Source organism: Schistosoma mansoni (assembly GCF_000237925.1).
Source record: "Schistosoma mansoni, WGS project CABG00000000 data, chromosome 3 unplaced supercontig 0077, strain Puerto Rico, whole genome shotgun sequence".
Taxonomy (NCBI): Eukaryota; Metazoa; Platyhelminthes; class Trematoda; order Strigeidida; family Schistosomatidae; genus Schistosoma; species Schistosoma mansoni.
In genome coordinates this window covers 137199-153395 of record NW_017386007.1, presented here as the reverse complement: position 1 = coordinate 153395, position 16197 = coordinate 137199, and the positions used below count along the sequence as shown (strand labels likewise).

The 16197-nt window shown below is 36.0% G+C and overlaps 1 protein-coding gene across 1 annotated transcript in view; it reads left to right on the top strand.

Annotated features, from left to right (window-relative positions):
- The window catches only part of Smp_160010 (hypothetical protein), a gene marked incomplete at both ends in the record, with an annotated part of 23918 nt that overhangs the window by 1340 nt on the left and 6381 nt on the right, over positions 1 to 16197 (top strand). The window contains one exon of the mRNA XM_018791364.1: positions 4969 to 5572. Within this exon, the coding sequence (XP_018645425.1) occupies positions 4969 to 5572 (604 nt within the window). The remainder of the gene's footprint in view (positions 1 to 4968; positions 5573 to 16197) is intronic.

Below are 16197 nucleotides of genomic sequence, written 5' to 3'. Positions count from 1 at the left end.
TCTAGCTTCAATTGACTCATCATTTCAACTATTAAAAATACTGAAATCTCTACAAAACCCCTTCTGATTAAGACCCTATATATTGCGTAACGTTCATGTTCAAAGTGATGATTATCTTGAAATTTCCCAATCAGTACATTTAGTCTGAAAGAAATATCACAAAGGAATGAAAAACCCAAATACCATTCCTACATAGAAGCTCATATATATTCTTTAGGGAGTATTATCTTTTCCTCCATAATATCTAAGGGTCATTTAAGAACATCTTCAAAACCTAACCAAAGAATAATAGCATTACGTAATACTGCATTATATTTTACTTCAAGATCCTCAAAAAGGATTTTGTATCGGCAATAAATTAAACCTCCTTGAGGTTCCTAAATTTATGACATAAAAAAGTGAATTGACCAACATGTTTTTCATAGTTGAAATCATGAGTCAATTGAAGCTAGACCACCATCGAAAACCCATTATGGGACTCTTCAACAGTGCGCATCCACGATCCCGTACTCGCGAGATTCCAACCCAGGATCTACCAGTCTCGCGCCGGAGCACTTGACCGATAGACCACTGAGCCGGCATTCAACGGTGTTAATGTCTAACTTCAACCAATCCACGATTTTGAGCAACAAAACCCCTTCTCAATATGTTTTTGTTAATTACAACACAATAGACTATTCTAATAAACAATACTACTTTTACGCAAATTTGTTTATGGTCTGGCAGACAGCATACAATCTGGGTTAGTGAACACAAACAATGAGGTGGAAAACATTTTAATCGGCAGCAAAATAAAACCATAGGCTTCTTTGTGGCGCTGCTGCGTAAATAGGGGAAACATTGTTAGCTAAATTGGGCGGTTGGTGGAGATCGAACTAATCAGCCACTCTGATGTTATCGAAATTGATCAGAGACCTAAATTCCTGGAGTTAAAATTGTAAAGGGCTATCTCTTGTGTATGCATAAATATGTATGAATTGCTTGAGTTTCGGCTTGTGAAGTTACGTATGTAGGTATATGCGTAAGATGTGTGTGCTGGTCTCTCCCGAAACGATCCAAACTAGACTATTTGCATTCCGTCAAAAAAAATTCCAAGAGAATACTTAAGAAACGGGCCTGTAAAAAAAAACAAGAAGTGTAGCAAAAGCGAATTAATGGAGCGGCGGCTATCTACACAATGAGGTATGCCATGGAACGTGTAAGTGAAAATCTGTGTCACAGGTATGTACATAATGTACACTTGTCTCTGTGCCATGCCCGCGCGCCAATACTCAAGGGGTTCTAACTATTTCCTCACGAAAACATATCCACGTCTTAGGTATAAGTGCCTCAAAAAGAGAGTATTTATGCCAAAAGAACCATTTTAATCCACCAATGAGGCTTCACCAACTCCAATTGGCTGGTACATCAATTGTGGTTATGAGCTTTGACGCCTCTGGAAAAATTCGTAAACAAATTAGAATTAGTTAAGTTTATAGTCAAGAACACCTGATCAAGATACCAAAGAAAGGCGATCTCAGCAGGTGTGAGAATTACAGAGACAACAATCTCCTCTCAATACCAGAAAAAGTCTTCAATAGAGTGCTATTAAACGAAATGAAGGACTCCGTAGATGCCCAGCTTACATATCAACAAGCTGGATTCCGTAAGGATCGATCGTGTACAGACCAAATCGCAACTCTACGGATCATTGTGGAACAATCAATCGAATGGAATTCATCACTCTACATTAACTTCATTGACTACGAGAAAGCATTTGATAGCGTAGACAGGACAACACTATGGATTCTCTTCGGCACTACGGCTTGCCTGAGAAGATAGTCAATATCATACGGAATTCCTATGATGGATTAAACCGCGAAGTCGTGCATAGAGTATAGCTCACTGACTCATTCGAGGTAAAGACCGGTGTCAAGCAAGGTTGCTTACTCTCACCCTTTCTCTTTCTATTGGTGATCGACTGGACTATGAAAACGTCAACATCTAGAGGGAAGAACGGGATACGGCGGACAGCTGGAATCCAGCTGGACGATTTAGACTTCTCCCATGTTAACCATTGGTTTGGAATCAGGGTTTTCCAACTCCCCTAGATAAACCCTTCGTATCTACCAACCTGGTTAAAGCACCGGACATTCGCTTTTCGTCCTCTCAATTTCATAAACAACACCCGTAGTGCAAGAAGGCAGTGAATAGGACTTTCCTGGCAGAGGCTGTATACGCGTGGCCGTGTGAGAGCATTTCGAGAGAGAGGACGGCCCCTCCCCATTCTCGGCCATACTAGGGCATTCGGGGGCAATTGTTATTTATTCACGTATCATTGTTTACTGATCTAATTGTTGCTTACTAGAATCTATTTGTAGTTTTTAAATAAGTTTACATTAATCGGTCATGAAAACAAAAGCAACATTGTTGGTAAGAATTGATTACCTATGAGTTATGTAGACTTATCTTTTAGTCTTTTAAGTTTTTCTAAGCCATGTGGAAGTTGATTCACTCCTGAATAAACTAAGAACAGATGATATAATCCAAAAAGACAACAAGAAATTCGTAATTTAACTTTCTTGTTCAGATCATTCAAAAAAACACTAAATTCATTATAACCAAAGATGGATAGTGGCTAGTAGTGGAATCCAGGACAAGGTGCGTTTCGTCCTATTTGAGACTCGTCAGCTGGATGTACCTGCATCTTGCAGAGTTGATGTTCACTAATTCACTTGAATTCTTAATCTTATTCATCATTTCAATATGTTTATCAAAATGTTGATTAAATTTTCAAACATCCATTAGATAGCAACATCGGCTAGTAACAATCAATACTTTCTAGTACTTTAAAGTAATAACATTTTGTAATCATTAGTTACCATATCAATTCCTTACTTATATTAAAATTCGATTCTAGATAAGAAGGGGTTTTGTGGAGAATTTAGTATTTTTTTAAGTTGAAATCATGATTCAATTGAAGCTAGACCACCTGGAAGCACTAGACGGCCGTTTCGTCCTATTATGGGACTCCTCAGTAGTACACATTCACGATCCAGTGCTTCCAGGTTTTCCATGGTGGTCTAGCTTCGATTGATTCATAATTTCAACTACGAAAATTCGATTCAACAAATAAATATAAATAAATAAATGACATGAAAAAAAAAGTTAGGTGAAGGGGGAGTGCGGAGGGGGTAGGGAAGGACAGTAGACAAAATGTAACACAATTCATAAATAATTGTAAATAACTATTTACTATTATAGAATTCATAAATAAAATTATCAATAATAATGATTATAAACCAGCTAAACTCTATCATTTTCAATATGATGAAGTGTACATCATCGTACATAAAGCGGAATGGGTTTTCCTAATTGTATCAGAAATACGATATTAAAATGGCGCCAAGTAGATCATCTCATATACATACATATGGTATATTGAATATTGAATAGCCTATTCAAGAGGGGATATCATTCCCATCTAGTTGAATTATGTTGTAATAGATCATTTGAATTCATATAAGATTTTTATTAAGGTAATTGGATTAAGTATATGAGATTCAAGTTAGTAAGGGAAAGAAAGGTGAAGATGTTTTCTTTATTCGATTTCTATACAAGGATGGTATGTACATCCTGTTTATGAATCAGGAATGTTCAAGAAAAAAGGGGTAAAATATTTCACGTTTCATTAAATAATGTTATTAATATTATCAGTAGTATTGGTATCGATATTGGTAGTAGTAGTAGTGGTAGTATTAGTATTAGTAGTAGTACTATTAGTAGTAGTAGTCGTCGTCGTCGTAGTAGTAGTAGTAGTAGTAGTAGTAGTGGTAGTATTAGTATTAGTAGTAGTACTATTAGTAGTAGTAGTAGTCGTCGTCGTAGTAGTAGTAGTAGTCGTAGTGGTGGTAGTAGTCGTAGCAGTAGTAGTAGTCGTAGTAGTAATAGTAATAGTAGTAGTACTAACAGTAATATTAGTAGTAGTAGTAGTAGTAGAGCTATGGAAGTTAGCGCGCCGCAGACTCGATATTTTGACGGAGAGCTTGGCACAGACTACAGTACAAGAAAAAGGTGCACACGGCGCACAGAACCATCGCATAAAAGAATGCTTTAAGGAGGGGGGACAAGTGTAGTGTGGTCTACTTATATCCACATAAGTAGTATATGGTGATGGTCAGACATAGAATGTATTTTGGCAGAAGACCTGTAAGGAAAGAACTAAAATGAAGCGCAATCGGTAGGAAAATGCATGAACAATGAAATCAGAGAAGATGGATTGATATTTACAGAAGGAACAGTGAAGATTGAAAAAACTGATTGTTATTTTGCAAATTAACTCTTTACTGTATGATTATCAGAATTTAGTGAGATAATCTATAATTTGTGCTTAAGTACATTCGATTGTCCGCAACCGGTGTTTTGTTCACTACAGTAGTAGTAGTACTATTAGTATAAGTAGTAGTAGTAGTAGTAATTATACTGATTATCTTGCAGTGAACGTGAACACAAGTAAGGGATAGCCAAGTGTATCTGTATACGAAATCACAGTATCTCTTCATAAAATCTGAGAACCATACAGTAAATACTTCATTTGCACAATATCAGTCAACTATCTCAGAATTCATTGTTCTTTTAGTTCCACACCAATCATTCTCTGCTCTCGTTTTCATTCTCTTTTCTTCTATCTTCTTTAACCTTCTGCCTCCAGTCATTTCACTTTCAATGGATGATACATATTATTTATATCTGTTGAAATCAGTAGTACACACCACACCATCAATGTTTTTTTTTATCCTTGCGTCAAGGGAATCATAGCAAGTCTCCTGTTTTAAGTATTCAGTTTGTTGTGTTATCACAAAGGTACCTGGTAAAAGTGACTTCCTTCTACATTTAGGCCATGTATTTTTTATTTACGAATACAATTCGGTTATGAAAATAATCAGCTACCTTCTTTTCTGTTTCTTATTGTTCTCCAATATCTTCTAGATTCATGATATACCTTGTCAATCAACATGCCTATCTCTTCTATCTATTTGTGGACAGTTACGTAATGCACCTCAATCATTCTTTATGAATATACCATCTAGTTGTCCAAATACTGTTCAAATACAAACATCACAAAAAAGATGGATTTATGAAAATAATAATTATCAAACAACACTATCTCCCATCCGATCAACTACACATTATAACACTTATCATAATCGGCATAATTCTAAACGATATACTAGATATCCTAACTATATGACATACATATCGCCGAGATCATTCCTTTCGGAAGATCGTTATGGATATGATCACTATAACAATCCAATAAACAGGAATCGGTATCCTCGTCAAATCAATATGAACACTGATCTATTCCATAGTCCTAATCAATATTATACAGTTGATTCAAAACGATCTATTGAATATTCTAATCATCAAAATTTAAAAAAAATGCATTTACCATTTACTCCAACTCAACGTAAATTACCACTTATAGAAGAGGATTGTTTATTATTACCACCAGGAGGTTGTGATAATTGGATGGATCCTTCAACTAATTTACAACGTTTAAAAGCACCTAATTATAGAGAATATTTAAAATGTAAGTAATTTTTTTTTTCGACAACAATCAGCGAACCTATTCCTAGCGTTTATTTAGATACTACAAGCACAGAGATATTGATTTGTCAAAAGTGATAGTTATGTAGCGGGGGTTAAACCATCTACTTCTAGTTTCAATGTCAAGATTTTATTAATCTGAAGCTTGTATTAATGCTTCATGCTCCCCTAATATACAAAGTATCTTCTAGTTAGCTAGATATAAACCGCTACATATTTTATACAGTCAGTTGGTTAAGCATTTATGTCTTAAAGATTAAGTGTTAGATTGACTTTATATAGTTGAAATGATGACTACATTGAAGCTAGACCACCATGGAAAACCTGGAAGCACTGCTTGACGGCCGTTTCGTCCTATTATGGGACTCCTCAGCAGTGCGCATCCACGATCTCGCACTCGCGAGTTTCCAACCCAGGACCTAACGGTCTCATACGCGAGCGCCTCACCTCTATAAACACTGAGACGGCATCCAACAGTGTTAATTTCTAACTTCAACCAATCCACAAAGTTTGAGCAACCGTTCACCAATTGTCTTCAGTGAGTTTTTATCTCACAACAGACGTGGTTGGATGCCGGCTCAATGGTCTATTGGTTAAGTGCTCTGGCACAAGACTGGTAGGTCCTCGGTTGGAATCTCGCGAGTGCGGGGTCATGAATGCGTACTGTTGAGGAGTCCCACCATTGGACGAAACAGCCGTCCAGTGCTTCCAGGTTTTCCATGGTGGTCTAGCTTCAATTGACTCATGATTTCAACTATGAAAAATACTGAAATCTCTACAAAACCCCGTCTAATAATTTTTATCGTTGATTCTGGATTATATTTGCACCTATACTACATAGAAACTGACAGACTATGATATGTGAATTGAACCTTACAAGATTAAATTGAAAACACATTTCAATTAAACAATAGTGTGTTCTCAAGTCCTTATATAATATGTTAGAGATAAGTTGGTGGTTGGAGGTGGTCAACAGGAAACCCTGGATACGGGTTTCGTGCTACTTGGCACTAGTCAGCATTCGATCAGCACTAAGAAGGACTTGACACACATGACATCGATCACCATCCAGTGGTCAATCGATTGTAATATGTTAAGCCTGGATTACTCATTTCTGTAAATTGGAATAACAGAAAGAGAGAGGGCTTAGCCTGGAACAAAATTCCAAGTGGTTGTGTTTCTGAAAATCTGATCAATATATAGTATATACAGCTAGAAAATTGTGTTAAATGAACCAATTAACAGGCTGATTATTCATAATGTTCTGATAATCTCAGTCTTCTTACTACTTATTTCTTTGATAAGTCGATAGAATTGTCTAGTTTTACTTATCACCAGTGCTTGTTCAAACTCTTTTGCTTTTATCCCAAGTCACTGTTCAAAATTATTGTGAAAACGTTTTGTTAGTTTAAGTTTGGGCTGTAGTTTCTCTGCATAGATCGCCAAGCCTGACTAGATGGGTTTTCGAACATTTAGTGATTCAGTTAATGCTACCGAAATTCACTTGTCTGCCATAACCCTTGGAGTTAAGTCATCGCCAGATATGACGTTTGTACTCAAAACTATTTGAATACATTATTAAGCTTCTTTATGAAATTTCTGTCTTGATCGACCAAATGTTTACCTATTTTATCTCTGAATGTATCACTGACCTATTCACTTTCAATCTTACATCTAAGAGATTGTCTTGTTGTGATTTTTCTACATCCACTAAAATGTACAGAAATGTATGTTCTCACAACAGCATGATAAGAGTCTAGGTATCTTCTGTAGAAGGACAGATGGCTTTCCGAACAACCTTCCCAACAAATAATGATAACTATATATGAATAATTTGTGTACATCTTTGCATTGATGTTAGGGATCACTAGGTTACACAATGTTTCTCCTTATGCTTAAAATCGGTGCTAACCAATAATATACGGTTTGTGCGCATAGTTTGCTCAGGATTTCACTCTGTTCTTTTGTTTGCTGAGCTAGAATACCTTGAGACCCACCTAAATGCTTTACAGTTTGATTCAGACTGCCATTTATCAAATTAAAATCACTGGCAATGATTACTACTTCTGAGTGTTTTGATTTTTAAGTGGTGAAGGGCTCTCTGTATAACTCATTTTTACTTCATTTGAACTTCAGTGGGAGTGAAGGCAGAGAAAACGTACAATTAATATCACGTGCTACTATCTTTAGAGTTATTACTGTCACTTTTAATAGAATGGCGTATAATTAATTGTTTATTAGGATCCAGTCCAGGTGAGCTTGCGCTGCCTTTGTTTCAATCCTGTACGTACGCCAGAGAGTTCATGAGACCCAACATTCAAGTCCCTAAACACACCGAGAACAAACCTAACATGTCCATAGTATTCCCTGAATACTGTCAGTCAGTGTTCAGCACATGCTTCTCAATATTTTAAACCCCGAGTGATTATTCTTGGAGAGTTTCAGAGAATGTTTCTCCTTATGCTTGAAATCGGTGCCCACCAGTAATATACGGTTTGTGCGCATAGTTTGCTCAGGATTTCACTCTGTTCTTTTGTTTGCTGAGCTAGAATACCTTGAGACCCACCTAAACGCTTTACAGTTTGATTCAGACTACCATTTATGAAATTAAAATTAATTAAAGAATACCATACTGTGGTGTATGCTACTGATGTCGATAGAATATAAGTAGTATGTATCATCAATCGAAAGTAACATGTCTGTAGGCAGAAGGTTAAAAAGATCAAATAAAAGAGAACTAAACCGATAAATGATTGGTGTGGAAATGAAAGAACAATGAAGTTTGAGACAGTTGACTGATATTTGCAAAAGGAACAGTCAAGTTTTGAGACAATTGATTGACATTTTACTAAGATATTCTGTAATTTTGTGTTCATATACATTCGACTATCTCCACTTGTGTTCTTGTTCATTACAATACAACAGGGTTTATAGTTCAACTTTCAATCAATTGTCTCATCCCGTTCCTCTGCGATGATCATGTTGACTGTTCGTTCACAGTGTGTTCTGTAGTCATAGCTGGTGTTGACCACGCCTATCAGTACTCCGTGGAAGTGAAGAGCAGGTTCTCACCGTTCCTGGACAACGCTCTGAATAGTGAAGACCCAGATATCCTGCTATCTAAGTTGCAGAGTAAACGAGGTGAAAAAACCAGAACACTGGTTATCTCACTAAATTCTGATAACAATAAAGTAGGAAAAAGTTAATTTGCAAAATAACAATCAATTGTCTCAATCTTCACTGTTCCTTCTGCAAATATCAGTCCGTCTTCTTTGATTATCATTGTTCATGCATTTTCGTACCGATTACGCTTCATCCCTGTTCGTTCCTTATCGATCTTCTGCCAAAACATATTCTATGTCTGACTATCACCATGCACTACTTATATGGATATAAGTAGACTACACTAAAGTTGTAATTAACTCACTAAATAATAATTTATAGTTATAAATAGATTTGATATGAATTGCCTAGATAGTATTACTTATCTCACTCATTAAAGTTATTAGGGGAGGTGTCACTTTAACATATTTCTCTAAACCATTTCTGATAACTGAACCATAGTGGTTACTCTTTATAATGAGAATTACTAGTTAGCTTCAACGGAAGGAATTAAGGTTGAAGCGGATAATAAATGTTTAAATTCATTAGCTTTTGAATTCACTTAGTAGTGTTTGTTTGAATCTTCCCATTGATATTTAAGGACTGTAACTGGTCAGTCTCTTATTGGCATATGTGCATACTGTGCATATTGCCTCGATATTGTCTTAATTCATAAGTATGCACATATGCCAATAAGTGATCAATTGCAGTTCTAAATATCAATGGGAAGATTCAAACAAACAACAATAAATGAATTTAAACTTCGCCCTATCGCACAAGCAAGTGGCTATCAGGACTCAGTAGCTGAATGGAAAACGCGAAGGCGTTTGAAGCGAAAGGTACTGGGTTCGAGTTGCAGATTGAACATCAACTCTGAAATACAGCTGAAGAGCCCCAAATAGGACGAAACGCACGTCTTGGATTCCACTTCTAGCCACTATCCATCATTGCTCATCAGCTTTTGGTTTTACAGATTAAGTATTATATTGTTTTTTTTGTTTCTTAACTTAGAATCTTTCAATATCCAACCTCATAACTTTTTTTCTAATGTACACACATAGTTTAATGCAATTCACCTAATCATCGTAATAGCATATGAATACTCTATACCTGACAACTATTTAATGCTTTTAACATCTATGATGTAAAGTATTTCACATTGACTAATCGACTTAATGTCAATATGTTTAAAGTAAAGCTTATCTTATTCCCATGTTTTCGAATCTTGTGAGTGCTGGATCCTAGATGCGCACTACCACCGAGGAGTCCCATAATAGGATGAAACGGCCGTCCAGTACTTCCAGGTTTTCCATGGTGATCTACCTTCCATTGACTCATGATTTCAACTATGAAAAATACTGAAATCTCTACAAAATCCCTTCTGATTTTGTTAATAGGTTATATCTCATTGTATAATACAAGATAACAGTCACTAGAACGTAACAAAGTGTTTTAATGAATATTTTGTCCGGAATCAAGGAGAAAAGAGTGTTGAGATGAAAAATTTTGAAGGAATAAGGTATATTCATCTTTTACCATTCAATGAATCAAATCTAACTCTTATACAATCAATATCAAGTATATTGTTGCTAACTTGTTATATCGAAACATGTATATTTTCAACTGCTTTATATGATGGATTGATTAGATTTAGAAATGTAAACCTTTGTACGCCAACTGAATTATCTGGAAGTTCAGAGTTGGTAGGCGAAACTAAGGATCCTGGTCTTCTATCCCCGGTGGTAGGGTCATGGATGATCATTGGTGAACAGTCCTACACATGGTTAAGACAAATGGTCAGTGCTTCCAGATTTTCAATGACTAACTTAGACCAGTTTGTGATCTGAATTAAGATTAGAATATATTGTTGTTATTTTTCATCATTATTAGTCTACATTTGTATAAACTAAATAGTTGATAAGAATCCCCTTTAGATGGAATATCTTCACATCCAAATCAAATATAGGAACTTTTTGGAGACAGGTGAATTTAAATATAAGATTTTCATTATCATCCATACTATGAAATAGATGTAGGAATCATTTGAACAAACTATTCATAAGTATTTAGTATCCATCAATCTCTACTGACGAAAATCTCTTATCATTAGCATTTTCCCTCTGTTTACGATTTCTTCATGAGTAATTGTTGAATTCATGAGTACATTTCAGCTAGACCACCATTGAAAACCTGGAAGTACTGGATGGCCGTTGCATCCTAGTTCAAAACTCCTCAGCAATGAATATCCACTATCCCGCATGTGGAACTCAAACGCAGGACCGTTGATCTCGCGTGCCAACGCCTAACCTCTAGACCATAGAACCGACATCCAATGGTGTTAATGTCTAACTTTAATCGATCCATGATCTTGTTTCCAGTGTTTTTCATATAGGTTGGGCTTAGATCACACTCATGAATTTCACTTTTAGAAATACTACATCTCCCACACACCCTATACTGATATAATGGTTTCTTTGTTTATATAACATAAAAATTATACTGTCAGAATCGAAAACTTGAATGGATCTGATTGATGACTGTTACTTTAATAGAACTAACTTCTAATATGTACCTGTTTCTACTATTATTACTAACATCATAATCAAAGATAGATAGTGGTCAACAGTGGAATCCAGGATGCGCGATACTTCGTCCTATTTGGGACTCGTCAGATGGATGTACCTGCATCTGAGAGTTGATGTTCACTATGAGACTCGAACCCAGTACCTTTCGCTTCAAGCGCCATCGCGTTATCCATTCACCTACTGAGTCCTGATAGCCACTTGTTTGTGCAATAGAGTGAAGTTTAAATTCACTTAGTAGTGTTTGTTTGAATCTTTCCATTGATGTTTAGGACTGCAATTGATCAGTCTCTTATTGGCATATGTGCATCCTGTGCATATTGCCTCGATATAGCCTTAATTCACAAGCATTATAATCAAAGATGGATAGTGGCTAGGAGTGGGATCCAGTTTGACGCGCGTCAAGTCCTATTTGGAACTCGTCAGCTGTATATGCCTGCATCTCAGAGTTGATGTTCATTCAGGGACTCGAACCCAGTACTGTTCACTTCAAACACCATCATGTTATCTACTGACCCAATCCACACATGATGTACATATGGCTAGTAAGAGACTGATCAATTACAATCCTAAACATCAATAAGAAAATTTAAACAAACAATACTAAGTGAATTTTATTACTAACTGACTGATTTTCTAGTTTATGACTTTTTTTAGTATCTATGCAACTATTGAATTCTCTAAAGAAAATAAATAAACAAAGGTCATTTACATACCAACAATTTTCAGATTTTTATCATATTACATAATGAATTGAATTACTGAATGTCTATTTATTTATTACAATTTAGAATAATAATAATAATAATATAATAATCTTTGCTTACCATGCTTGTGAATTAAGACTATATCGAGGCCATATACACAGGATGCACATATGCCAATAAGACACTGACCAGTTGCATTCCTAACACATCGATGGGATTATTCAAACAAACAATATTGAATGAATTTAAACTTTACACCATCGCACAAGCAAGTGGCTATCAGGACTCAGTAGCTGAATGGATAATGCGATGGCGCTTGAAGTGAAAGTTACTGGGTTCGAGTCCCAGAGTGAACATCAACTCTGAGATGTAGGTACATCCAGCTGAAGAGTCCTAAATAGGATAAAGTATCGCGCGTTCTGGATTCCACTGCTAGCCACTATTCATCTTTGCTTATAAAGCTTGTGACTTCAGGCAATATCGAAGCAGTCCACATAGGATGCACATATGTCAATAAGAGACTGATCAATTGCAGTCCTAAATAACAATTGGGAAGGTACAAGTATACAACATCAAGTGGTTATATCATGAAGTTTTTGTGGTATGTTAGTCAGTAATAATCCGTAAAGAATATGAGACAAATATACATCGATACAAGTTATGATGGTGAGACTATAATTTATGGACGAAGTAATCAGGTTTAGGATTTGGGATTTTAGCGCGAAATTTTATTCATCCATTTGGTCTAAGAGCATTTTGTTATTTTGATTGATGTTAGTTCATGGTCAAAACTTTAAATCTAATTCTTCACCTTAACCATCAATTGTAAATCATAATTCAAAACTCCTCAAACTGGTTTATAACCCTTATTTAGCTCCAGTAATTAGTTCGACATTCTAAAGGTAATTACTTACTTAAGCCTGTTACCCCTCGTTGAGGAGCACAGGCCGCTCACCAGAATTCTCCATCCAACCCTGTCCTGAGCCTTCCTTTCCAGTTGTTATTCATCCTTTTCATATCTGCTTCTATTTCCCGACGTAATGTGTTTTTTGGCCTTTCTCTTTTCCGCTTCCCTTTCGGATTCTAAGTTAGTGATTGCCTTGTAATGCACATTGGTGATTTCCTTAATGTATGTCCTATCCACTTCCAACGGTCTTTTCCTAATTTCCTCTTCAGCTGGAAGCTCATTTGTCCTCTCCTATAAAACGCTGTTACCTAAAGGTAATAAAAGATATGATTGAATAGTAAGATTCGAATCATATAGAGATACGTGGAATCATTTCGTTTGAACTATTGTGACAAGTATTGAACTACTAAACATCTTTAGCCATAGATCAAGATTATCGTACTAAGCCCAACCAAGTAGTCTAGATCTACTAATAAATTAATAGTTCCAAGTATCGATCCCAAGTTTTCATTTGACTAACCTGTACTTCCTTTCAGAATATCCTACCCAAGTCTTACTCATTGACTTCTCGTGGCATTACTGTTGTTTACGAAATTGAGAGGACGAAAAGCGAATGTCCTGCGCTTTAACCGGGTTACTGGATACGGGAAAGTCCACATAGTAGAGTTGGGAAACCCTGATTCCTAACCAATGGTTCACATGGGCTCCAGTATCCTGAGGGAACAAATGGCATATGAATCAATCGTTGGTCATCGGCTACCATGGGAATGCATCTCCTTACGATGCTCCATTGCCTTGTGGATCAGACCTCTAGGTCAAAGGTTCCAGGTGTGGCCTCCTAAGTAAACCACCTGTTTCAGTCTGGGAACCCGAGCAGTATCCCAGCCTTCACAAAAGTTGAATGATTTATGTGGCGCATATCTATTTGGTGCCTCCTTGTAATAATGTTTATGTGTTTAAATAAATAAATAAACCCAAATCAGCACTTCGTATCTATGTGAGAAGTCAAAGGCCATACATTTAACAAGTTTCAGTTACTTTAGTCGGTGAAAATCGGCAGCGCTCCTAACTTGTTAAACATATTTATTTAATATCCTACATCTAACTTCAGGATTACTTATCTGATGGTTTCACCGTTTACAAGTAATGCTTTGAATATAACTATGGCCAAATAAGACTATATTCTTCATCTTGAAAAGGCTACATTCTATAGATAAGATGATAAACAAAGTTGGCTACTAGGCATCGCATGTAAATGAACGAGACAAGTTAAGTATTCAGCTCATAGTATACTGTCCTTTGATATTAAACCTTAATAAATACTTGTATTCATACTGAAGGTAAAAAAATAAGTCATGTATTGACTTACCACTTTTCTTTCCCTAACCATTATGACCTTTTTGATTAGACTTATGACCTTTGTAAAACAATAAAATCACTTGTATGGTTATTTCACCAGAGAAGGTTTATCAGTACTCTATTAAGGTCATCATGTATTATGTTCTCTTTTTTTTATGTGTACAATTGAGATGATTATCATTAATAGTAACTATTGTTTATCTTCACTGACCTATTACAATCTAAAATGAAGCATGAAAGATATAGTTTAATATTTATGACTGTTATTAGTAAGGGGGTTATGTGAAGAATGTAGTCATTTAATGGATGAATTCATGAGTCGATTTAAGTCAGAAGAATTGGAAGCACTGGACGACCTTTTCGTCATAGTATAGGACTCTTCAGCAGTGTGCTATCCAGTGTTTTCAGATTTTCCAGGCTGGTCTAGTATAAATCTATTTATGGATTCAACTATTGAATTACAACAGTTTCTACAAACTCTCATTCTGACAATAATCATAATGTGCTTAGTAGTGACTGGTTTTAAGTTGTGTTTGCTGGAGTTCTAGTGAGTAAATGTGACCAGTGGAGTCAAAATGTGTCCGTTGTGAGGAAGTTACTTACTAAAGACAATGGTGGATGGTTGCACAATATTGTGGATTGGTTGGAGTTAAACAATAACACCATTAGATGTCGACTCAATGGTCTAAAGGTGGAGCGTTCGCGCGCCAGACCGAAGGTCCTGAATTTGAACCTCTTCGGTGCGGGATCGTGGATAAGCACTGTTGAGGAATTCTGTACTAAGACGAAATGGCCATCCACTACTTCCAGGTTTTCAATGAAATCATCTTAAATATTCATATTTCTTTAGTAAATAGTGATAAGGATTGAAAATAGTGTACTTTCATACTGTCATACAACCATAACATTCAATTCATCTGTATACATTCATTGATATTGTCAACACTTCTCCAGGTAACTACTTTCTAATCAGCATTAATCACATACAATAGAAAACTGTGAACATACCATTTTTCCAATCGAAGTTGGATAGTGGTTAGCAGTGAAAATTCAGGACGTGCATTTCGCCCTATTTGAAACTTATCAGTTGAATGTACCAATTATATTGAGGCAATATGCACAGTATGCACATATGCCAATAAGAGACTGACCACTTACAGTCCTAAACATCAATGGGAAGATTCAAACAAACAATACCAAGTGAATTTAAATTTCACCCCATTGCACAAGCAAGTGGCTATCAGGACTCAGTAGGTGAGTGGATAATGCGATGGTGTTTGAAGCGAACGGTACTGGGTTCGAGTTCTAGAGTGAACATCAACTCTCAGATGAAGGTACATCTAGCTGACGAGTCCCAAATATGACGACACGCACGTCAAACTAGATTTCACTGCTAGCTACTATCCGTATTTACTTATAATGCTTGTGACTTCAGGTAATATCAAGGCAGTCCTCACAGTATGCACATATGCCAATAAGAAACTGATCAATTACAGTCCTAAACAGTAATGGGAAGATTCAAAACAAACAACACTAAGTGAATTTACACTACTTTTCTATTCAGAATACATTTTTTTGTGAATAATAATAAAAGAATTCATAAATTGTTTAGTTTTATTAACAAGGTCAATTGAGCCTAATTCAAACAAGTAAGTTGTTTATTGAAATTGAAATTTGAAATCATGATTTGATTAGAGAAAATATTTCAATTTAACCAAAATTGTTAGTTTAATCCAAATAAGGTAACATATTATAACTTATTGAAAGAATCATAATTTAAGATCCACATTTTCTAATATCTCTTGGACTTAAGTACTCACAATTGATTGACCACTGGATGGTGATCAATGTCATGTGTGTCAAGTCCTTCTTAGTGCTGATCGAATGCTATCGATCAAGTTGCAATGTGGCCACTAGTCTAGGTGGCTCGACACTGCGTGCACTATGTTGA